Source organism: Bactrocera neohumeralis, unplaced genomic scaffold (genome assembly GCF_024586455.1).
Source record: "Bactrocera neohumeralis isolate Rockhampton unplaced genomic scaffold, APGP_CSIRO_Bneo_wtdbg2-racon-allhic-juicebox.fasta_v2 cluster10, whole genome shotgun sequence".
Taxonomy (NCBI): Eukaryota; Metazoa; Arthropoda; class Insecta; order Diptera; family Tephritidae; genus Bactrocera; species Bactrocera neohumeralis.
Window position 1 is genome coordinate 27,066,396 of NW_026089623.1, and position 26,894 is coordinate 27,093,289.

Consider the following 26,894-nt stretch of genomic DNA (forward strand, 5'->3'; position numbering starts at 1 on the left):
ACGCCTTCTTCCAATATAACACTATTTTGAATTCCATCTGATGCCTTCTCTGTATAATACATACATTAGAAACCAATGATGATAGCGGAATAAAACTTTACACAAATACGGTATTTGAAAAATATGTAAATGACGGATAATGAAATCTCGATTATCACTTTATAATGCAAGAGTATAAAATGTTCGGTGACATCGGATGTCACCGAACTTAGCCCTTCCTTACTTGTTTTATATTTTAATTTGCGGCTTAGTTATGGCAAGCAACACGTGTACGAAGTTTCATTACGATATCTCAAATTTTACTCAAGTTACAGTTTGCACAGAAAAACGGACGGACGCACGGACAGACAGACATCCGGATTCCAACTCGACTCGTATACGGTCATATATATATAACCTTAGATCTATATTAATTGATTTTAGGTGATAGAAACAACCGTTAGGTGAACAAAACTATTATATTCCAGTGTCCCCTTGTGGATTGCGTAAGTCGAACAAAAACTGTTCAAGCCCCTAGGGTACTAAATATGTGGACCCATTGGTTATAATTGACTTTTTACCGAAGGTAATGGTCAATGTATGAGATATACGATTGAAATTCAGAGAATTCCTTTCATGATAGTAGTATGTCTGGGAGTTGAATCGTTAAGGGAAGTCCTTACTCCTTACTTATATAATGTTTTCGAACTTCCGGGTGACTTTATACCGCATACATCAGCCAATATGAGAGTTATTTAATAAAGTTGAGAGAGCGTATTTTTCTTATAACGCTGATTAAAATAAATAGAATGGAGTGAAACTCGCCATAGACCCCATGCATCTAACAAGCCTTATGTAACTGAAGGTACTTAACTGTCTTTAAGCCTTGCAAGTTGCAAGAGTATGAAATGTTCAGTTATACTCGAACTTAGCTCTTCCTTACTTGGATCATCTAAATTTAATTTAAAATACATTTGAATATTTTGTTTTTGTGGGTTGAGGCTCGAATATTTTCAAATAACTTGTATCATTACATGAACAATAATAAATGAATTTGATGTTTACAATCGTGTCAATAAGTAAAAACAAAAAAATAAAGGATATAGTAAAAAGACGTGTGTGATTCGGTAACGAAGTGAAAGACTAAGCGAGTAACTGTCCCAAAATGTCGCACTTCAGCGCAATTTTCGAGAATTTACGATTGGTAGCTGCTAAACGTATGCCCAACACTCCCACGCACCAACAAAGCCAACAGCAGCAACAACAAAACAATGCAAAAGCAAACGAAGAAATTCAACCAAACTATCATTCCTCACCACCAACACCGGAAATGTGCAACGAAAAAGAAAATGACAGCAGAAGGTCGCAAATATACATTAAACAGCCACACGAAAAGCTGCAGCAGCAAACTGTATCTCTGACAGCAATGACAATAGCAGGTGGGAGTAAAAGTACCGATTGCACTCCCAACCGACAAAGTTACGCAAAAAGGCAGAGTATATCAGGCCGAGAAGCTGATAATGCTAAAAACTCGACGGTGCATATGGGGCGCAGCTCGGTGGTAGGCAGTGGGTCTGGTGTTATTGTGGAAATCGATGTAAATTGCAACAGTGGGGGAGGCGGGGGCAAAGCTCGCGAGCTCTCACCTACCCCGAAGAATACCGGACAGCGCAAAATGTCGCAGGATTTTCGTGCGCGTGCTGGTAGTTTTATTCACATTGACGAAGAGGGACGCAGTATACTCATACGTAAGCCGGTGCGCCTAAAGAATATCGAAGGTCGTCCAGAGGTTTACGATACTTTGCACTGTAAGGCTAAAGAGGTGAGTAAATATTATTTATACAAAAGTGTTTTGTAAAGTAAATACCACAACATAAATCCATATATTCGATAGATATCAAATTACTTAATGTTATCAGATATCTGAGGTGCCCAGGCGAATGCCCGTAATTTTCAGAGATTATTTTTGACTTTTATTTACTGTGAGAGATGAAGCCACTTCCAAAGGAAACTGTAAGCGTTTGAAAGGGAGGTGTAAGGTATAGGGATTGTGGGTATCAGTATTCTGTTTTTGTCCCCCCAGTAACAATTATAGTGCCGTTGCACAGTCTAGGCGCGTCCAGATTACGCATTAGTATGACAGGCACACCAACTTTGAGTTTCAAATTGTGGGATGGTACCACTGGCAGGTGGAGGGAATTTAAGAACTCTACAGGGTATATATCTAGTTGTGTCGTCAGTTGTCATCACCGTGTCTATTGATATGTAGGTCTTTACTTCAACTGGAACTTGTTTTAATATTCTTTTATAAATTTTTTTGCCGCCATAAGTGTGCGGTTCTGCCACCACTTAGTACTTGTGCCAGCAGCAAGTTAAGCAAGAAAGTTTTGCCTAGTGCGTCCAAGAAAAAAACTGTTATCCGTTAGCAACGCGGTTTGTTACTGAATTTGCTTTTTCTCCGGTAGTAACATAGGTTCTGTTTAGTTGACTTGAAATCCTAAAGCTACAGTGTCATAACCAAGCTCTCTGACCATATCTGTGGTCAACTCATCTGTTCTTTGTGGGGCAGTAATTTTCCAACCATCATAAAAATCCTCAATAATTTTCAGCGCTTCGATAAAAATTACATATGTATGTCATCGTTGGCTATTGTTATCTCTTCGTATCGGCGAGCAATGTCTTCTGACACACAATTGCCGGAGGTTGGGTAGTCCGCAGGTGCTTATAATAATAGTAAAGAGCTCTCTCAACCTAGTCGCTGACTGGCACAACATACTGTCGCCCATCGTTTTGCCCCAGTAATCGTCGTCTTTAAGTAACATCGCCTCACGTGCTTCTCGCAAAGTGCCATGGCGTCGTCCATCGTTTTATCCTGTCACCTTTTAGAGACCCCATCGCCTCACATGTTTTTCGTAAAACGGCCTTTTTTTTGCCCATCAACGACTTTGAACGATTGAAAACTGGTTCTGATTCTAGTCAACAATAGTCGTACACAATAACACTATGTTATGTGTAATTCAATATCGCAGATTTACCTCTGTAAAATACACTCGCTAGCCGTTTGGGAGGTATATATTAAATATATATTTGATAGTCTGGACCGAGCTGCTTCCGTCCTTCATGGAAGGGGCCGTACAGTTCAGTACGCCGCACGGTCCGTGGATCATATTTTTTATGACGGTATCATATAACTTTTTATATTTGTTGGGATCGGGAAACTGTGCAAAAACAACTTAAATGGACATGCAGCAGTCCTCGCTTTTGCCACTAAATAGAGAGCATAAAACACTGTACATAACCGAACACCTGATCTTTGGTGAGGAGATCTCCCAGTTTTTGTATCTTTATACAAAAGACTCGAGCGACGATGTCGTATCGGTCTGTTGGTTTTGGACCGGCCATCAACCCCTTATTTATTTCGGTTCAGGCTGGGCTACATGTCATCGTAATGAATATCTTGAGTAATGGTCGGTTCATCTTCCCGTAAAACAATGGGTACTGTAGGGCATAATAATATCGGTGAGTGTTTGTAATTCTAGCAAGACAGTCATCGTACTCGACGGCCACCGGTGAATTGTAGCGGCTCGGATGCTACTCGTTAAGGAAATGCTGTGCGTGGACTTAAATTCATGGACTAAGATGTTGAATTTGCTCGCTCCTCGCCTTGGATGATTTGATATCGACTATCAGTCTCCGCATCGTCATCTCCAATAAAATACATCTGTAAAAATTGTGGCTGTTCATTATGTGGTGGCAACTGTGATTCTATTTTGTGCTGTAGTTGGCCTTGCACTTTGAAACTAAGGAAAATTCCAGGCATAGCGTGAAATTTGTTTGTTTTTAATTTTTTAATATATTTTTATTTGTATTTTGAAATGTACAAAATTTTTTTTTTTGGTTTTTTAATATATTTTTTTTTAATTAAAATAGTCCCCAACAAAAAAAAGTAGTTCACTGGTCATGGTGATAGCGGATGTTCATGTTGTCTAAAATAAAAAAAATCGAACGGATTATTATTCAGTAGTTCTGCGGCTATCGTCTCTACCAAAAATAATCAATTTCATTAAAAAAAAATGTCGAACTTAAAAAAAGTAACGACAATCATATTTTTTTTTCGTTAAAAATCGTTTTAAAAAAATATGGACATATTTTCGAAAATAAACAATTCTGGTAGGGACGATAACTATAAATGAGTAGAAGAACATGTGTAAATTTTAAGGCAATCGGTTGAATACTTTTCTTTTTAGGACCATGACAGTTTCAGAAAATGAGGATTCGAGAAAAATGCGTTTAGAAATGTAGCAGCTGCAGACTTGTCATGGCGCCTGGTATACAGTCGCTTACGACACACTATGAGCTGTAACTTATCAAATACTATGAATTTCGGTCTGAATTTTTCACAGCATGTTTCCAATAGAATTTACTGTCAAAATATAAAAAAAAAATCGATTTTTCGAAGTGATTACATGAGAATACCCTCTTAAATTAAAAATCGGCTTATAATTAGCTAATATACTATTAGTATGCAAAAGTTAGAAAATCGGTTTTTTAAGTTAATTTCGAGATTTTGGGGGTGTTTGGAAAACAAGACTTACAAGAAAAATAACATCACTTCGCTGGTTTTTCGACTTCATTCCTTTTTCAACTGTGTAATTTATTTGTTACAAATCAAGCAAAATAAAATATGAAGACTTATTGTAACAAGCATCCGCGTGTGGTTGCACCAAATTTTCGACTAACTAAGTAGTATATTATATGTTTTATTCCATGACGCATTTTGTTGAATTAAACGTTAGGGGACCCTTGGTGACATAATTAAGCGTAGCAAGAACCTCATGAATCTCCATGTTTGCGTTTTTGGTCAAATTGTTTTGACAATATAGGAAAATAAAGTTTAAAAAAGGTTGTAATTGGATAAGGATTCAAATGTTTTTATGAACATCCTTAACAACGAATATGAGTAAAGGCTTGATTAGTATATAATCCTAATGACATTTGTCATTACAGTCGAAGATTTTGACAGATTTAAAAGTGAAATTTGAAAAATTAATAAAATTTGTATCGATGTGGAAATGTACATTGACAATGTTTAATTTAAAATATAATATAAGAAAAATATTATCCCTTATACAAAAAAAAAATGGCAGGAAGCATCCCAGCATTTCTGCAAAGTAATTGAAAATAATTGACCAAATGGACAAGTTTTCTTAAAAATGATGTGGCTTATCACTAAATATGAATGTGGTTGCTCTAAACTTTGGTCTCAAATATATAAAAAACTCGACTGGTTGCCGTTTCCACATCAACTAAATATAAAATAATTCTGGATGATTTTAATATAATTTTCGTTGATCCGATTAAAATATATTAATAAAATGAAATGAATACATTTTGTTGTTTCAAGAATTTAAATTTCAAGCAAATAAGCTTAGAGAAATGCAATTATGAAAGGGGTACGTTCGAACAAAACCAAAAACAATCACACAATTTGTGAGAGTATAAAGGAAACAAATATGTATGTATGTGAATTAATTAATAGGCAAAGCCTTGTTGCATTATCTCATTATTTAGAACATTTTGATATACTACATATTGCACTTCATGATTATCTCATTTAGTTTACCTTGTGGCAAATAATACACATGCGACAATATTACTATACTCAGTGCAACATTTTGCGAGACATTCCAGCCACAAGGAGGAATTGCAATGCAATATGAGCGTCAACTTAATTAGCAGTGCAATACAATAGAATTTGCAACCGCCGCAACAACGCTAACGTAGTGTAGTAGCATAAGAAGTTTAAGGTAGCAAACAGGAAGTAATTGCTGATGTTTGTCATGTCTCTCTTTCTCGACTAACCAATTAGAGGCATCAGTGAATAGCTTTAAAGTCAACTTCCGGTCGTATAGTCGGAATGCGTCTTAATTAAAAGCAGCAGAGTCGCTATTGCGTCAATTAGCTGGGTTGAAGTTGACACAATTTGAATTTTAATATCTATATAATACTATTTATCCCATATTGCTACAGAGTATAATAGTTTTGTACATCTAACGGTTATTTGTAATACCTGAAAGTAATGGAGATAAATATAGAGATATGTATATAAAAGTGATGCCGATGACCAGACGAGTTGAGTTCCAGAGACTTTCTGGCGGGACTTCCAATACATGAGCGTATTTTAGTTAGCAAAGAGCCTTTTGCATATTAAGTACCAACGCTCACTTGTATATGCGTACATTTGCATGGCCTTGCGCTGTCATCCCACGTCATTTCAAGTGTGCGCTTTATGCCAAAGTTTGTATTTGTTCTTCACCCGTTTTCCCACCCGGAAGTGCTTTAATGTGCAAAAAATAATTTCTCTCCCACAGTATATTTAACCCTACAAAAATTGTTTGTGAAACTAAAAAGTGTGCAATGCTGATAGTTTTTGTAATTCACATTTATATGTACATATATATTGTATACATTAGGGTGGGAAAAACAAACTTTTTATTATTTTTCCTTAGATACCGTGAACGGGAATTTTGATAGTATAATTTTGTTTGGCACACACATATACTTAAAACAATATTTGATACATTGTGTATGAGCAATGCTTAAAAATTATGCGTGTGCATTTTGCAACATGTTGCTGTAGAGTATAATAGTTTTGCTCGTCTAACGGTTGTTTGTATATATAAAGGATCAGCACAAAGTGACGAGTTCAATTCTGGGTGACTGTATTCGTCCGTCTCTCCGTCCATCTGTGCAAGTTGTAACGTGAGCAAAAATTGAGATATCGTAATGAAACTTGATACACATGTTTCATAGCAATATACCTATTTTTGAGTTGATCCATGCTTCAGAGTATAATAGTTTTGTTCACCTTACGGTTGTATGTATCACCTAAAACTAATCGAGATAGATATAGGGTTATATATACATATGACAGGGATGACGAGACAAGTTCAAATCCGTGTGACTGTCTGTCTGTCTGTACGTCCGCCCGCCTGTTCGTTTATGAACTTGGTATATAAATATGTTCCTTGGCAAAAAAGTAAAGACAAGTTTGTAGATGGACGTAATAGAACCATCGTCAGGCCCATAAAACGCCATTACAGGAAATCGTATAAAGTGCAATAACTTAGCCCTCAATTAAGATATAGAACAGCAATTTGGTACAGAAGATTGTAGTAGTATGGGGCATCTGTACGCTAAAGATTTTGAAAAAGTGAACGTGACCGCTGCCGCGAATGGGAGACATCCGTCTGCAACCAGCGCATACAGTGAAATATCTAGGGCTCATCCTGCTGTAGAGGACAAACAAAATAAATTATAAGTGACTTTCATAAAAACAATGAAGAAAAAAATCAAATTTATTGGCAGCATATTGCATAAGACCACAAATTTAATTACATACATATGTATGTACATATCTAATTTTTTGTAATCTAATATATAAAATTCTCGTGTCCCGGTGTACGTTATTGAACTCCTCATCTATTCAACATCTATTTTTCATCCTCCTTAATGTTAAGGGAAATTGGAAAATTACCAAAAAGTAACAATTTTCCATACACTTTTTTTTTCAATTTTTGTTTGTTTTGTTTTTCAATATTTTTATTTGTCAATATTTGAATCATTCAATTTCGGTCGCATGCTTTTTTTATTCCGGTTATATACATATACATATACATATATAAGAAAGTTGCGTTAGTTACACCATTTATAACTCAAGAACGGCTGAATCGATTTAACTGAAAATTGGTGGAAAGGTAGCTTAGAACCAAGGCAAAGACATAGGATACATTTTATCTCTTTTTGTCAAAATTTAATTCAACTCATATATACAAAGATTATATTTCAAATCATCCTCCTTTCCTTGAATATATGCGCACAATTTTAAACAGATTCTTCCTCAAAACTAATACAATTGCTAATACAATTGCTAAGTGGAAAAGAACTGCAACCAAATACGCAGTGAAATAGATTATAACTGGCTCAGTAATCCAGCCGATTTTTTCGTCTTTCCACGCCTGAAAACCGGTTCACCATGTGCAGTCCACTAGAATGACTGTCGATTGAACTCCAGTGAGAAATGATGGAGCTATGTTTCTATTGTCACACACCGACACAAAAATTCGGTTTTACTTCAAACACTTCTCAGAATCAGTTATTCGTTGTTCTGTTGGATTATGAACTTGCGAGGTAACCACTTTATACAGAGCTTTTTCCTCTTTAGAGCATCATTGTCCTCGGTTCCCCAAAAAGCAATGCTTTATTATTACACGAAATGCTTTATGATCCATTTTTTTGTAAACTAACACAAGTTGCTTCAGAAAAATGCTATATCTTATTAACGAATAGTTATAATGCAACTAATAGAAATCGTATAGATGGTAGTAGTAGTATTATCTATGTATCAGCCACAGCGAAGCGTGGACGGGTCCTCTAGTATAATATAATATAATCGATATTTTTTATACATTTGACTATAGGCATGCTAATCATTTCTGTGTTTAGTTTGTCAGAAATATTTATATTCGAAGGCATATATTAGTTGAAGTTAATGTTTGGTCGTTTCTTACCCTGATCAGGGCATATTAAGTTTCCTAGGAGGAAATGTCGTAGACTACTGTAAGCAGACTGATCGATCAAAATTAAGTACTTATGTATTTGTAGGGAAATCTTTGTTATCTGACGAGGTATCTTCACGACATGTTACTTGGATTATTGTGAAAGACAAAAACAAATTATTATTTAAAATTTCGAGATAGATATATTATTATTTAAAATTTGTTTAGATAAATATATACTAGAGTGATTCAAAAAAAAAAAATTTTTTTCATTTGGTACTCGGAAAAATAGGTTCCTAGACACCTCTAAGAAAGCCTCTCCAAAAATCTATTCATAATGATTTTTTCATTGAGTTATAAAATTCATAAGAAATAAAAAATTTTCCCAAAAATAATCAAACTTCAACCGTTAATATCTTTTAAACGTTTGGGTTTACGAAAAAATCATAGTAGACCTTTTTTGTAGAGCATTCAATTTTTTACAATATCTAAGGAACGAGATATTTTTTCAAGTAGTTGGAAGCAAGATATAAATTTTTCTATCTGATAATAAGAAAAAATAGAAAACAGTATGTAGGAGGACCTTCCCGTTACAATTAACAACTCATGTTTGGAGAGGCTTTCTTAGAGGTGTCTAGGAACCTATTTTTCCGAGTACCAAACGAAAAAAAAAATTTTTTTTTTTTGAATCACTCTAATGTATACATAAGTAGATACTTAAAGCACTGCCTTTCAAACTGACTGATCAACGTCAAGTACTTATGTGAGAAAACTATTTGACAAGATATCTTCGCGAAATTTAGCATGGATTACGAGGTTTGACAATTAAGTAATGAGACTGATTCCATAAAAACCGTATATTTGAAAATTATCCTACAACTCTGCCATCCCCTTCAAAGTAGTCCCCTTGGGCAGCTATACTGCGATTCCAGCGCATTTTCCATTCTTCGCAACATTTCTGGAACGCTTCGACTGGGATGTCCGCGAGTACCCTCGTCACGGCCGCCTGGATGTCCGTAATCGACTCAAAATGGGTTCCTTTGACCACCGATTTTGTTTTAGGAAACAAAAAAAGTCATAGAGTGACATGTCGGGCGAATAAGGCGGCTGTTGCAACACAGCGATCCCTTCAGAGGCCAAATACTGGGACACGCTGAGGCGCGTTGTCGTGATGAAGGATCCAGTTACGAGCGATGTCTGGGCGCACCCTGTTGACTCGTTTTCACAATCTTCCGAGTACTTGGCAATAGTAATTCACAGTTTTCCCCGGTGGAACGAATTCTTTGTGGACGATTCCACGTTTATCAAAAAAGGAAATAATCATCGTTTTCACCTTCGAGTTGCTCATGCGAGTTTTTTCGGGCGGGGGCCGCGCGGAGACAACCATTGTAAAATTTGGCCATCGAAACACCTGGGCACGACTAAGAGCACTATCACCATACACTCTTACAATTTTAGCGTACGTTTCCGAAGCTGTTTCGCCCAATCTGGCGCAAAATTTTATCGCGACGCGTTGCTCTTGATTTCGTTTTTCCATATTCGTGACGAGCACTACAAACACACGTCTACTCAACTTGACGCAGCAGGCGAACTAAACAAGCTAGAGCGATGGTACATATATCAATGGAGAGGGGAGGGATGCCGGAAAAAGAGAAAGGGAATTTCAACGTCACAGGTTTACAATAAAACCAGTCTCATTACTTAATTGTCAAACCTCGTATTGTCCAAGTTATAGTCTTCCAACATATCCGACTACTATAATATGTTCTAACCGACAGACAAAGCCAACGCTAATATCTCTGAAAAATTGTATCCATCAAACCAGTATGTATAAATTTTCACGATAGGACTCAACAAACATGCAAAAGTTTAAAATTCCCGTTATGTTTTGAACATATCACTATACGGGTAAAAATAGAGATAAAGATATTCATAAAATATATTTTTCCTGAGCTTTATTATACACTTCATGTACACTTATGTACATATATTAATATGTATATGTAGGAATGTTATTTATGCTGTTTCCTGAATACCTAAATCTTAATCAAATAAGATTTTCTAGAAAAAAAAAGTAATTTGTGTCTAAAGATTGGAAAATATTATAAAGCTTTTATACTATATGTATATATATTTACGAGCTCTTACAAATAGTGAGAGTATAAGTAATGAATTAATAATAGCATCATAAGCTTTCTAAATATTTTATTTTCAGTCACTATCGTGTTCGAAGGCAACATGTATGAGCAGTGTTATGGCGCTAGGGACGGCGCCAGTTGAAGCAAGAAAGTCTGATATAGTTATGGAACATGCTAAAGACTTTTTGGATCAATACTTTACATCAATAAAAAGGTAGGTGATCAAGATTTTAAACTTTAAAATTAAAATTAAAAAAAAAATATTAAAAATCTGAGTACAGTTCATCCTACAATGTAGGAGAGGTAAAAAGTTTTTTGAGATTTAGGTGATTTGGACAAAGTTATGCCCTTAGGGTTAGATGATAGAGTTTAAAAGTGAGTGAGGTCCGACTACATCCAATTTTAATTCTTATATAAGGCCGTTTTATATGAAATAGATAATTTGAAAATCGGGTTATATCGTGTATAGCCGGCCCCTATTTAATGGTTATGAAGACATCTTTGCTTTCAGTTGAAATCACACCGTATTTATTATTAAACTCAAATATGTAAGGGTCAATGAGTAGCTCTTGAGAATACTCTAGTTTTGTGCCAAAAATTAAAGACATTTTTTCTCATTTTTTCATAGGCCTAGGTCACAATATAAAGATTGTCGATCATCCAGTTGGTTTCATATGTATCGGTAACTGGGTTTGTTATCTCATTGAAGTTTGGTAGATATTTTTTTTAATAAAATGTGAGTATAGTTTAATGACAAAAAACATATTTCAGACCTTCATGCATTATACTATTATACATACTTGAATAAATAAAATAAAGAGAAATAGTTTTGATTTTATATTATTTGCTTTCCTTTGTTTAAACCTTTATTTACATTACAAAAATTAAAAAATATTATCAAAATAGCAAAAATCTTTATAATGTCAGTTTGGTTTTAAAAAAATAAGAGAAAACTGAGAGAAAAATATCGAAAACATAATTATAATAATACTTCAATTAATTAGCGTTGGTTTTTTTTATAATTTTCCAGTTGACATTCTCTTTTTAAGGCCATTTCGTAGACTGAAATTTTATTCATCTCTACGCCTACTCATGGCTGAAAAAAAAACAATTTTTATTGCTAATAAACCTATTGATAACAAGTAAGGAAGGGCTAAGTTCGGGTGTCACCGAACATTTTATACTCTCGCATGATAAAGTGATAATCGAGATACCATTATTAGCAACTTTATTGCGAGAATATAAAAATGATGCCCTCTGAATTACATGAAAATATCTGAGAGATTTATCGATATTTTCGGTGAAAAATTAGGTTAGGTTAGGTTAGGCACTGAATTCTTCGTGTTCGATATCAGGGACCTTGAAAAGTTATAGTCCGATCACGACAATTTTTCCACAAGGGATACCTCAGCTCAAATACCGTATTTATGTAAAGTTTTATTCCGCTATCATCATTGGTTCCTAATGTACATATGTATATATTATACAGAGAAGGCATCAGATGGAATTCAAAATAGCGTTATATTGGAAGAAGTCGTGGTTGTGAACCGATTTCACCATATTTCGTACATGTTATCAGGGTGTTAAGAAAATATTATATACCGAGTTTCATTGAAATCGGTTGAGTAGTTCCTGAGATATGGTTTTTGGTCCATAAGTGGGCGACGCCACGCCCATTTTCAATTTTTAAAAAAAGCCTGGGTGCAGCTTCCTTCTGCCACTTCTTCCGTAAAATTTAGTGTTTCTGACGTTTTTTGTTAGTCGGTTAAAGCACTTTTAGTGATTTTCAACATAACCTTTGTATGGGAGGTGGGCGTGGTTATTATCCGCTTTCCTCCATTTTTGAACTGTATATGGAAATGCCTGAAGAAAACGACTCTGTAGAGTTTGGTTGACATAACTATAGTAGTTTCCGGGATATGTACAAAAAACTTAGTTGGGGGCGGGGCCATGCCCACTTTTCCAAAAAAATTACGTCCAAATATGCCCCTCCGTAATGCGATCCTTTGTACCAAATTTCACTTCAATATCTTTATTTATGGCTTAGTTATGACACTTTATATGTTTTCGGTTTTTGCCATTTTGTGGTCGTGGCAGTTGGCCGATTTTGCCCATATTCGAACTTAACCTTCTTCTGAAATACGTGTACCAAGTTTCATCATGATATCTCAATATTTACTCAAGTTACAGCTTGCACGGACGGACGGACGGACAGACGGACAGACGGACGGACAGACAGACATCCGGATTTCAACTCTACTCGTCACGCTGATCACTTTGGTATATATAACCCTATATCTGACTCTTTCAGTTTTAGGACTTACAAACAACCATTATGTGAACAAAACTATAATACTCTCCTTAGCAACTTTGTTGCGAGAGTATAAAAATATAACATGTACAAAAATCTTAAAAGCAAGAGCGCTTTGAATACTTTAATGAATAAATTCATAATCTTGGCATTTGAATACGTTAAAATTTGCCTCGGATATGGTCAGCAACATTTTTTATTAAAAATAGTTGTTAAAGAAAACAAGTAAGAAAGGGCTAAGTTCGGGTGCAAACGAACATTTTATACTCTTGCAACTTACAAGAACCAAAGCCAGGGAAATACCTTAAGATGTAAAATGCCATATACGCATACTCTATTTAACTCTTACACTGACCGACAAATTCGGCATAAGATTTGTTAGGAAAACGAAAATTATTACCATATACGTATATAGAAGTTGCGGTAGTATCGATCCGATTTTATGAATTAATTATTATTATGCCACAAACTAAAAAAATTTTGCCTGGTTTTCATTAAAATACCTCACATACAATCAGCAATCATATGGAGGAAATTCAGCCGATTGTTCGAACATTTTTTTGTCCAATTTTATATATGTACATATGTATTTAAGGCATAAAGATGCACTGTTATGAGCTAAACATGCTCTGTAGTTTTCGAAAATCTTTATATTAGGTGTATTAGGGCTCAGGGAAGTATTGCCCCGACTCAACCCATTTTTAAAACCATTGTCAGGAAAGGATTCTGTCTAAATTTCCATTGCATATCTCCCACATATTCTATATCGAGGGGCTTGAACAGTTTTGGTTGGATGTGGAGTTATTGATTTGACGCACCTCGATATGGATTGTTAAATGTGTATATACCTAAATATAAGGTTGTGGAATTTTTCCAAATGCACTGCCTTAATGGCTTTATGAAAACTCCAATAACATGAAGAAGGTTAATTGGCTTAAATACTTGTATGTGAAGTACGCACATTAAATTTATTAGAGGGCGGGGCGACACCCACTATTTCAAAAATATTTGCCCACAGGTGCCCTTGGCGATTTTTGGGTGTGGCAGTGGTCCGATTATGCCCACCTACGAATTCGTAGAACCCAGATACGAAGTTTTATCATGATATCTCAATTTTTACTCAAGTTACAGCTTGCATTTCCCGGATTTCAACTTTTCTCGTCATTCCCATAATTTATACATATGTATATACATAACCCTATATGTGTCTCGTTTAGATACTACCGTTAGGTGAAAAAAACTATTTAAAACTTGGTTTTAAAGGCAAAAAAATGATATGTTTGTGTTTTTTTTTTTGCGTCGACATCAGTACTATAATTTTTATTAAATTTAATGACATATTATTGTGCAACTTTTGAAGTATATTAGGAAAAATTTCCAAAGAAAACTATTAATAAATAAGCCTGTGACGGTGAATCTCCAGAAGCGCCTTGAAAAAAACTCGTTATATATAACTCGTTACCGAATCATCTGAAACAAAAAAATTGATATGACTTTTAAAGTTGATGTATTTCTTAAGTTAAAAAAATTGTTTTTTCTATTTTTGCAGCACTTGGAAGTAAAAAGCGCGATTTTAGCTCAAAAAATCGCGGTTAATTTGTTAATAAAAAGTAGAAAAAAATGGAAAAAAACCCCATCTGTGAAACAGTAATGTTCAAACTTTCAAAAAGGATTGGTTCAGTAGATTTTGAGTTCTAATGTTCTCGAACTTCAAAAATAACATTTTCGGGAAAATCGCTTTGAAGTTTTTTATAAATAATTATTTTTATACATTATAAGTCAGGTATCACGGCCGGTCGTTTACAACGCTGTAACTCCGTTAGTTGGACCTAACCCCAGAAACCCTCCCCCCCTTATACGAAATATGCTTGCAGCTTTTAAATTATTTTAAGCATGATGATTCTATTAATCATAAAATTGTTCTCCATTCAACCTTTTTAGAGCTTCAAGCGTCGCTCACGATACTCGTTGGAAACAAGTGCGTCAAAATATCGAATCTAGTGGTTCTTATCAACTTACAGAAACCGAATTGATTTATGGTGCAAAATTGGCTTGGCGGAATTCATCGCGTTGCATTGGACGCATACAATGGTCCAAATTACAGGTGACATATTATATTAGGAAGTCGAAAAAGTATTTTTGTATTTCTAATAAAATTTTTACTTATTTTTTTTATATTTATAATAATAAGTAAATAAACAAATATGTATCATTTTGGTCGACCACTTTTTGCTTTCATCAGTGTAAATGAAAATGTAGAAATTTCCAGAACGGTAGCAAGCGAACCATAGTTGTGCTGCACGAACTGATACAGCATCGTCTGCAACCCTTTTTATACAAAAATTTCGAAATATAGCGAAATTCTCCATTATTTTCACTCACTTTTGCTTCAGCTTCCCCGGATTTTATTTTTTGGTTGAATGAAGCTTAAAATCTCACCTTTCCAACACTATATGGCATGACACAATGTGACTAGTAGCACTGGAGATATACGACTGCAACGACATCTATTGACAAAATACGAAAAGACTACCCAATATATTACGTTATAGCTATTAAATAAATATGAATATACCATATAACATCATTAAGGATTTACGAATGTGTTTATGTGTTGAGGGCCACTGATTTAGTATCAATAAGCTGATATTTCAATAACAAAAGCTGGAGGATGGAGTCATGTATAGAAGTGCAGAATAGAGTCAGTTCACTCAAGTGAGGAAACTTCTCTGATCGCCATTCACTTGGGAGTGGCCAGAAACAATTATTTTACATATGGCTCAAGCAGCTCACGACTTCCGGTCGAGAAGGACGATGTGTCCAAAGATGCCTTCTATGAGCGCTTCGAGCGCACGTATGAGAGCTGGGCAAAGAAGGTATCTTTGGCTCTACGGTCGGTAAATTCAGTCTCCACGACGAAACATCCCCTAAATGGATCGAGGCTGATCGACTTCTAGTTTCCAACATAAGAAAATTCATCAAGCCACCGGTCTGTCTCCGGATCGAAAAACCACCAACTAGATCGATCATGTTGTGATAGACGGAAGACTCGTCTCCAGTGTTTTAGATGTGCGTGCGCTCCGAAGTCCTAACATCGACTTTACTTTCTTGCAGCCAAGATTCGCACCCGCCTCTGTGCAGCAAAAAACGCACGTCAACAAACACAAGGAAAGTTCAACGTCGAGAATCACAACAGACAGCAGAACGATTTTCTACTCGGCTTGCACTCCTGCTCTCTGAGAGCACTCGTCAACAACTCCGTATAAGGGAACTGTTGGACGGCATTTACTTACAACTGCAACCGAAATTTTTTTCGGAAAATGCAAAAGAACATCTGGTATGACGAGAAGTGCCGTGTCGCAGCGGAGAGAAAACAGACTGCCTATCTCGCAACGTTACGATCGACCACAACTCGTACGGGATGGGATAGATACCGAGAGGAAAGAGGCCGAAATGACAAGCTGGCCGATAGGGGTAATGCTCGAAAATTCTACGAAAAGATGCGGCGACTAACATAAGGTTTCAAGACCGGAGCATACACTTGTAGAACCCCCAAAGGTGATCTAGTGATCGATGCCCTAAGTATACTAAAATTATGGAGGGATGACTTCTCCAGCCTACTGAATGGCAGTGAAATTACAACACCAGGAGAAGGCGAACCCGATTCCCCAATCTATGACGATGAACCAGACGGTCCATTGCTTGACTATGAGGAAGTTCGAATCGCAATTAGGCGTCTGAAGAACAACAAAGCGGTGGGGCCGATGGATTGTCAGCCGAGCTATGCAACCACGGCGACAAAGAACTGACAAGGAGTATGCATCAGCTTCTTTGTAAAATATGGTCGGACGAAAGCATGCCCAACGAAGAGAATCTAAGTGTACTCTGCCCAATCTACAAAAAGGGTGACCTCACAATCTGCGCCAACTACCGTGGGATAAGCCGCCTCAATATCGCGTATAAGGTTCTATCTATCAACAAACTGATTGGACCTTATCAGTGTGGCTTTAGACCTGGAAAATCAACAACCGACCAGATATTCACCATGCGCCAAATCTTGGAAACGACCCGTGAAAGGAGAATCGACACACACCACCTCTTCGTCGATTTCAAAGCTGCTTTCGACAGCACGAAAAGGAGCTGCCTTTATGCCGCGATGTCTGAATTTGGTATCCCCGCAAAACTAATACGGCTGTGTAAACTGACGTTGCATTACCAGTACAGTTTTACTGATTACTGGAAAAATTAGCAGTAAAAATATTTTTTTTACTGGTTACTGAAAATAATTTGCAGTAAAAATATTTTTTACAGCTTACTGAAAGAAATTGCAGTAAAAATACTGATAATATCATTTGATTTGCAAAACCAGCAAAATATTTACTGTTTACTGAAAATAGTTACTGGTAGTTAAAAATCAAAAGCCAACCACTAGGTCAATGAAGAATTAAAGAAAATTCGAATATTTTTGTTTTCATTGAAACATTTATTTCAACTTGTTATCCGCCATTAGCTTTTCTTAAAACAAGCATTTCGAAATTTGCATAGCTGAGTTTTTGCCTTCTAGACCGGTTAACAATACCAGCGAAAGAAAACAACCGTTCTACAGGTGCAGATGACGGTAATGGGGTACTATATTTTAGAAAATCGTCTTTAATAGCCTGATGTTTATTTAAACAACTTGTTGTGGCGTCTCGTTCCACCAGGTATAAAAGCGTTTCCTGAAGATAATTGCCTGAGTCAGTGGAACCACTCTGTTTGCTTATATCTATTTAAGTGAATATAAGTATGCATAAATCAAATATTTAATTGAAAGTCAAATGCAAAAATTTTACCATTACTTTCTTCCCCGAAATCAAGGAAGGTTTTTTGAGAAGTTTGAGGCGGAACACGTGTTGCGTCATCTGCTATCTTTCCATACTTCACCGCATAAGTGTTGAACATTTTTTTTACTTCTTCTTCTGTTTGCGTCGTTGCTGCTTCTAAAAGGGCTTTTAAAAATCTTTTAAGCAAAGCTATTTGCATTTTTTCGCTTATTTCGGATAAATACTTAAAGCTTGCAGGCTCCAAACGACGTAGTTTTATTCTCAAAGTCACTATAGTGGGGATAAAGTAACCAAAATACATGGTCTTTTCGCCCTGAAGGAAGTCGATCGCTTCTGCAATAGGCCTCATAAGCTTTGCGTACTCCTCTAAGTACTCAACTTCTTCCCTGAGAATGGTAGGAATTTTTAAACGGTAACGCAATTCTGCTAAATTGGTTTTGTGTTGCAGCAACTTCGTAACGGAATCATAAAGAGAGTTCCACCTTGTTATGCATGGAGTTATTAAATTCGCGTTTATAACTTCATTAACTACTTCTGCAGATTTTGGTCTATTGCATTTATTCCAATGCTGTGTGCATCTACAAAGTTATAGAAAATATGTAAATGTAAAAAGTGTTCAGTTAATCAAATAATTTTTACCTTTGGAAAGATCTTTTGTGAATATCTTTAATATCCCGAATTGATGAATTCAAAATTTTGTTGAAATCGGTTGAAGCCAAAAGATTTAGAGTGTGACTCGCACAAGGAAAGTGTTTTGACAGACGTGGAGTTACAGATCGAAATTGAGGACCTAAAGCAATTATCGAGTCATTTGAATCGGAATCAGAGTCAGATCCGTCATTTATAGGTCCTAAATCAATGAGAATCAATAATTGAATATATTGATTTGGATTAAGTACATACATATGTATATGCGATATACTTCACTTACTTAATTCAACTCCAAATTCTTTAAATGCCTTAACGAAGTTAGATCCATTGTCAGTAATCGTATAAATAATTTTTTCCACGGTTTCGTCACACGATCAAAGGAATGAGTTCCTTTAAACCTTCGACAAGCCAGTGCTGCAGACGTCCGCTCAAAACTGTTAGAAGCTAACCAGTGGCAAGTGTAACCAAAAAATGATTTTTTTCCACCTGACCATACATCTGCAGTTACGCACACGTATTCAATGTTATTCAGCTCAATTACCAGATTTTGAACATATTTAGTGTGGCTCTCGAAAAGTAACCTGATAATTGAACGGCGGCTCGGAAGACTTTTACCAGGAAATAGTATTTTAAAACTTTGGTTACTGATTGTGGACAAGGGAGACGTTGTGTTGCAAATAAAATCCAAAATGTCATGGTTAAAAGAGCTTTTGCGGCTTACGGTCTGCCTTCTTTCATCTTTGATTGACTTGAACTCGCAAAATTTTTGTGGATGTTCCTTTTTCAAATGCTTGATAAAATTGGAACTAATACGAAGCGAACCTTTAATTTTTTTTCCGCACACTTGACAACCACCAATTAAGCCACACATTCTTCTTTGATGAGGAGTTTTGTTCATCTGCATTTTAATGAAATTGTGAAGCTTTAAATAAAAACATATACTTATAACAAATAAAATAGTGCTATTTTGCATCTTTTTAAACACACCGTCTCCACAATTTTGAAAAATTTCTCACTAAAGAGAACCTTATTGACACCAACCAATTCTTCATTTATCAACGAATCTGGTGTACTTGAACTTTCACTTAAATTGTCATATCTCATAATACTGTGACTTATTTGTGAGTTCCGACCGTTTGAATATTTTGTTCACCAACGAAATCTTGGTCATTATTACAATCATCACTATTGAAATTTAATGCATTCATTTAAATATATTTAATTTTTTATTTTTTGCAATGTAGTACTTTAAATTTTTAAAATCACTTAAAATCTCTAGAGTGTATGTTACTCAAACCTATGACCGAATTATTTTAGAATTAACTGTTTTGTTCATTGATTGCGCACATGGACAATAGTAAACAAGTTTTTAGTCAGGCGAACCGACTTATTGATACCCTGTACCAGGTTTGCAAATTATTCATTCTTCTTAATTTGAAGTATAATTCTTATTAAATTAAAATAAACTTTATTTAACAGATGGACGAACGTGGGTAAATCGAATCTGATAAAGCAGCTTATCAGCGAATATAAAACAATTAGCATATAACCACCACTCCTTTTATATTGCATAAATATGTGTAGGGTGCAATAAATATTTATTGGACTATTTTTCTCAATGCTTCTACATATAATTGCATTGCTTGGATTGTACGACAGTAACAGTTATGAGGTGATGATTTTGTTGTATCGCACACTAAACGAAAAGAGTCATAACTCAAGATTTTCATTTGGGATTTTCTGTGTATTTAATGATAGCCTATGTTTAATATGTCAGAGCCAAAATAAAAATTTGATTTAAGATTATATTTTACGCAAGGAGGACTTTCTTTTTTGGTGATCTCAATCCGTTCATAATATTATAAATATTTGCATATAATTTTTGTTTGAATCTTTTTGGTTTTGAGTTCTGACTCTTTTGCATTTAGTGTTTCATGTGTATTTTTTTCTAAGGAAAAGAAGACAGAGCAAAACTAAAAATATTTATTGAGTGCATACGTGATTTAAATTCCCTGATGATAGTGCACAACAATTTCATTACCAGTAACTATTTTCAGTAAACAGTAAATATTTTGCTGGTTATGCAACTCAAATGATATCATCAGTATTTTTACTGCAAATTTTTCCAGTAACCAGTAAACAATTATTTCTACTGCAAATTATTTTCAGTAACCAGTAAAAAAATATTTTTACTGCAAATTATTTTCAGTAACCAGTAAAAAAATATTTTTGCTGCTAATTTTTTCAGTAATCAGTAAAACTGTACTGGTAATGAAAATTTAATTTCATTATCAGTAAAAAAAAAATTTTACTGCATTTTTACTGGTACTGCAAAGTGCCCATCTATGCTTTCGACAGCACGAAAAGAAGCTGCCTTTATGCCGCGATGTCTGAATTTGGTATCCCCGCAAAATTAATATGGCTGTGTAAACTCTCTCAATCTCTCCGAGCGGTTCGACACCAAACGAGGTTTTAGGCAAGGCTACTCCCTATCGTATCCATTGTTGATCATGTCGAGCCGTGCTTTTCTTTCACTCTCTCATATTGATTCCCAATGCTTTTTTATACTCTTGCAACCAGTTGCTACAGTGTATTATAGTTTTGTTCACTTAACGGTTGTACGTATCACAAAAAACTAATCGCGATAGGTATAGGGTTGTACTATCAGGTGATGGATTTTTTTAAGAGCTTGATACTTTTTTTAAAAAAAAACGCTTGCAAAATCTCATCGGTTCTTTATTTGAAACGTTAGATTGGTTCATGACATTTACTTTTTGAAGATAATTTCATTTAAAACTTAGGTTCCAGAATATTTTGGGCAATAATTTATAGCCCGAACCGGAAATGTTGTCTTCCAAAGCTGGAATAGTTGCTGGCTTATTTCTTTCGACTTTTTGTAGACTTTAGACTTGACGTAGCCCCACAAAAAATAGTCTAAAGGCGTTAAATCGCATGATCTTGGTGGCCAACTGCCCATGCATCCCGAAAAATGCACTGTTTGGTGTGGTTTGTACGCTGGTGGAATCATTGGACCGTATTTTTTCAAAGATGCTGTTGGACGCAACGTTACGGTGAATGGCGATCGCTATCGTTCGATGCTAACAAACTTTTTGTTGCCAAAAATGGAAGAACTGAACTTGGTTGACATTTGGTTTCAACAAGATGGCGCTACATGCCACACAGCTCGCGATTCAATGGCCATTTTGAAAACTTCGGAGAACAATTCATCTCAAGAAATGGACCCGTAAGTTGGCCACCAAGATCATGCGATTTAACGCCTTTTAGACTATTTTTTGTGGGGCTACGTCAAGTCTAAAGTTAAGCCGACAACTATTCCAGCTTTGGAAGACAACATATCCGAAGAAATTCGGGCTATTCCGGCCGAAATGCTCGAAAAAGTTGCCCAAAATTGGACTTTCCGAATGGACCACCTAAAAGCCGCGGTCAACATTTAAATGAAATTATCTTCAAAAAGTAAATGTCATGAACCAATCTAACGTTTCAAATAAAGAACCGATGAGATTTTGTGCGTTTTTTTTTTTAAAAAAGTTATCAAGCTCTTAAAAAATCACCCGATATATACAGGCCATTCCATCAATTGGCGACATGGATTTGTACCCGTGGTTCTCCGATTTTTACCAAACTTTAGAATATCATAATATAGACCAGAAGAAGAATATCTGTTAACTTTTTAGTGGTCAAAGTTGCTCCACTGTTTTTTGGCACGCGATTCAAATTCCGCTCAAACAAAATAATTACTATTTCTTTTATTTTTAACGACCTGAAAATTTAGTGAAAAAAATTTTGAAGTTATCCCATTTTATGTAAAAAAATTTCAGCTTTCTGATAAAAATATTTTCAAAATCCAAAAAAATTTTCACAATCAAAAAAAAAACATTTTATTTTCCAAAAATTCCGTTTTTTGTGCTTTTCCACCAAATTTTTTCAGTGTTCAAAAATATGGGACTCTGATCCCATGAACAGCAAAAAAATGCAAAGTTGTCGCTATACGGCGCAGTCTGTTCGCTTAGAAGGTTGTGTCAAGGAGGTAAATATGTAAATTGTATTCTTAGAGTTTAATTAATGAAGAAATCAGTGTTCTTATTCATAAAAATATGATGTTAGTTTATATTGATATAATTTTATGTCTTCATTCATTCTTTGTACTTGGTACGATTTGTTGTTTCAATGAACGGTGCTCTTAAATTTTACCGCTACTCTAAAAGCTGTTTAGTGGAATGAGATACGTGCAGATGGCGTTCAGAGCGAAATAGAGTCTTGTATATACTCGCTGTCACTTTTATTCGTGCATTGTGTAAGTGTTGAAGATTTGTTATTGTTTGCTGTTTAATATGCAACACTTTGCCGGTCTTACCGTTATGTGAATAAATATAAGCACTATTGTGATCGCATAATTGCATCTGTACTATTTGCTATAATGTACATTATTTATTTACTATAATGTACATTGTAAAAAGAAAATTTGTTCTAATCCGTTCAAAAAGCCAGCCTCCCGTAAGTATCGTTTAATTAGATGTATTCCGAGTCTTAACATAAGAAATGACAATGAAAGGCGTTTTTTTTTTAGATTCTAAATCAGGCAGTGATTTACGTCAGTTTCCGAATGACCATTTATGGAAATTTTGCAATGCTGATGAGAATTCTTTACTGTGCACAAAGTGTCGCAAAGAAGTCATAAAATATAATCCTTCTTTAATTACATCGCAACAGGACAATCTCAAAGTCAACATTCTTCGGATGAATCTAGTAGTCAGGGTACAACACATAGAAATTTCGTAATCGAAGACTCAATAGATACAACTTTGGGAGTTTCGCCGGTCAAAAAAAAATTTTATGTATACCTATGTTCGAAACTATTCAAATTCATAACTGCGATTGATAATTTTCCTGCTCAAAAATCTGTGCACTTATTTTCTACAGAAAAATACACTTTTATTCAACAGCGTTTCCACGCCGTCATACCTTCAGCACATCTCGCTTTTTGTTGAAATCGCATTATCTCGGGACCCGACCAAACCGATTTTAACAAAATTCAAGAAGTTTATTCGTTTTACATTCTTATGTCACATTGTGAAAATGGACGAAATCGGACATCAACCAATTTTAAATTCCACTTGATTCGTTCAGTTTGAAGTACACAAATCAAGAAGTAATTAATATAACGAGATAAAACTTTGCACGAAGAATGTCTTTGGTGTGTGCCACCTTATGACCAAAAATTGTTGAAATCCAATAAAAATATTTCAAGACCCTAGGTACCGAATATTTAGACCCCGGTACCTGTAATTGACTTTAATTAAGGGATAATCCTTCTTTTATAATGGTATGTCTGTATGTCTTAGCCCCATATACTTAATATAAAGATTTTCGAACTTCCGGGTGACTTTCTACCGAATATATCGGCCAATATGTGAGTTATCCCAATGAAAATAAGAGAGCGTGTTTTACTCATAACAGTGTATGTTTGTGCCTAAAATAGTTAAGTTTGAGAGAAAACTTGGCCTAGCCTCTATAAAACTAATATCAGGATATTCGAACATCCGACTGATTTTACACTGTATGAGATTTTACACCATAAACTAATTCCCTGTTGTTTTAAATTATAAATTGTTATTACAAATGATATAACAGAGCTATTATATGCTTTTATTTGTAAAATAATGTCAGGTTTGTTAGAGCTTTAAATAATTTTACATTTTACATATTAGTGGCATCACCACTCTACCTCATCTCTCTACTGTCGTCCTACTGCCGCTGGCAAATATAAGAATAAATTGAAGTTAGAGAGAGCGACAACTGTCCGCCTGCAGTCGTGTAGTCGTGCAGCTGTTAAAATAACTGTCCATAAGAACGTGAGGTCTGATCGTATTCTGCGAACAGAGTGAAGAGAGACAGGAACCGTTAGCTACTTTTAGAGCAATAAAGAGAGACGTATATAATTAGGCGCTATGTCCTCGTAGAATCAGTTCAAGAAGTGATCTTGATAGAAGCAGAACGTGCTGTGCTCGTGTAGTGAAAATAAAAAGTGAAGTTATTGAGTTATAGTAAAGTGTAAAAGTGTGAAGTGTAAAGTGATATGGAGTCATCTACAAGCAAATCTTCTACATCAGAAGTGGGATCGGCAAGCCAAGAATCGTGACAGATCCTCGCAGCAATGGAGTGAAAGATCGGTCCAGTATACGATACTTCAAGTGCTGCGAAATGGGACACTTCGCTACTTCATGTCCTAATATCCGGACCAGCGGGAACGAGCAGATTTATGAAAAGCGTGTGGACATTTGTAGCCCCGCCAAAGGGTATAATTCATTTATCAGGTGAGTCCGTTCCATTTTGCTTTCACTCTGGAGCTGAGTGTTCCTTGGTGGAAGAAAGTGTTGCAGACAAATTTAAAGGAAAACGATTTAACAATATTGTAAAATTAATGGCATAGGTAACGACTCCATCTGTAGTTCTTTACAAATTCTTTCTAATATAAACATTGATTGTCTTGTATTGTTTTGAGATTTTATTGCACGTTGTAATGGATAAATACCTAACATATGATGTTTTGATTAGTAGTGAAATATTAGCCAGGGCTTTAGTACATATAACAATATACGCTGAAAAATTCAGTATTTTTAAAAGTAAACGAGTAGATGTGGTAACTTTTACAGATTATGAAAAGTTTGTAGATTCCGATGGCGACCTAAGTAACTCTGATAAGAGGTCCTTAAAAACAATCTTAAACGCTATTCTGATTGGTTTATTGGGGGAATACCACAGACTCGTGTAACAACGGGGCATTTGGAAATGCGGTTAATAGATCCACAAAATACAGTGCAGCGCCGACCATATAGACTTAGTGAAGAGGAGAAAGAGCACGTACGTTATAAAATTGATGAGCTCCTGAGATTTAATATTATTCTTCCCAGCTGTTCACCTTTCGCTAGTCCGATGATGCTTGTTAAAAAAAAAATGGTAGTGATCGACTTTGTGTGGATTACCGTGCTTTGAATGAGAACACAGTCGCAGACAAGTTCCCATTGCCTCTAACTTCTGACCAGATTGCTAAGTTACTTGGGGCTTGTTATTTCTCATGTCTTGATATGGCTAGCGGGTTCTATCAAATACCGGTAGATCCAGATTTAATTGAGCGTACCGCTTTTGTCACTCCTGAAGGTCAATATGAATTTTTGACTATGCTATTTGCTTTAAAAAAATGCTCCGTCTGTATTTCAGCGCCCTATAATTGAAGCATTAGGTAATCTGGCATACACTTATGCTATCGTGTATATTGATAATGTTTTAATTGTGGCCGACACTAAGGATGAGGCTTTAGACCATTTGATTGTGCTAGAAACATTGAGCAAGGCTGGGTTTTCATTCAATGTAACAAAATGTTCATTCCTTAAAACTAGTATAGAATATCTGTGGGAACGAAGAAAGGACAGACTAAAAGTGGGCAAACGTACGGACAGTAACATACAACACTGATCGCAATAGACAACGAGTAGCGACGAAGAAACGAGTAGCCATGAAGAAACAAGTAACGAAGACTTTGAAAACGACAGTGTGTCGACACGCGGACGAGCACGATGCCAGTTGCAAACAGTTTGTGAAACTAAAACTAGAACATTTTTGCAAAACTGTTATAAAATAGGAAAATTTTTTGAAACTAAAATAAGAACATTTTTTGTGAAACAAACACTTTTATAAAATAAACACTTTTATGTAATAAACACGAACCCACCCCACATATCTAGGATTTGAAGTAAGCAATGGATAAATTCGTCCTAATCCATGCAAAATTCAAGCGTTGACAGATTAGCCGCCTCCAAAATCTGTAAGGCAACTGAGACAATTAATAGGGTTAGCTTCTTATTTTCGGCAGTTTGTGTCAAAATTTTCAGAGCTTTAAAACTATTGTATTCGCTTACCTCAAAGAAAAACTCCGATTTCGTTTGGCTGTTAGAGCATGAAAGAATTCGCTCGAAAATAATATCTGTATTAACTCAGGAGCCGGTGCTAACCATATTCGACCCTCAACATTCGATAGAACTTCATACAGATGCCAGCTCAATTGGCTATGGGGCAATATTGTTACATATAATAGACAAAAAGCCCCATGTTGTCGAATATTTTAGTAAATGTACGTCACCTGCTGAATCGAAATATCACTCGTACGTACTTGAGACTTTGGCAGTCGTTAATGCCACTAAGCATTTTCGTCATTATTTACAGGGTCGTAAATTTCTAGTATTTACTGATTGCAATTTACTAAGAGCTAGCCGTATAAAATCGGACTTATCACCGAGGGTGCATCGGTGGTGGGCTTTTCTTCAGTGATTTGTTTTTGATATCCAATATACAAAAGAAGAACGTATGGCACACGTAGATTTTTTATCAAGGAATCCTTTGATTAAAGAATATAAAA

At 35.5% G+C, this 26,894-nt stretch overlaps 1 protein-coding gene across 1 annotated transcript in view; it reads left to right on the forward strand.

Moving 5' to 3' along the window:
* The window catches only part of LOC126765595 (nitric oxide synthase-like), a 107,401-nt gene that overhangs the window by 18,839 nt on the left and 61,668 nt on the right, over positions 1-26,894 (forward strand). The window contains exons 2-4 of the mRNA XM_050483204.1: positions 1,060-1,801; positions 10,753-10,889; positions 14,928-15,090. Of these exons, the coding sequence (XP_050339161.1) occupies positions 1,145-1,801; positions 10,753-10,889; positions 14,928-15,090 (957 nt within the window). The 5' untranslated portion in view covers positions 1,060-1,144. The remainder of the gene's footprint in view (positions 1-1,059; positions 1,802-10,752; positions 10,890-14,927; positions 15,091-26,894) is intronic.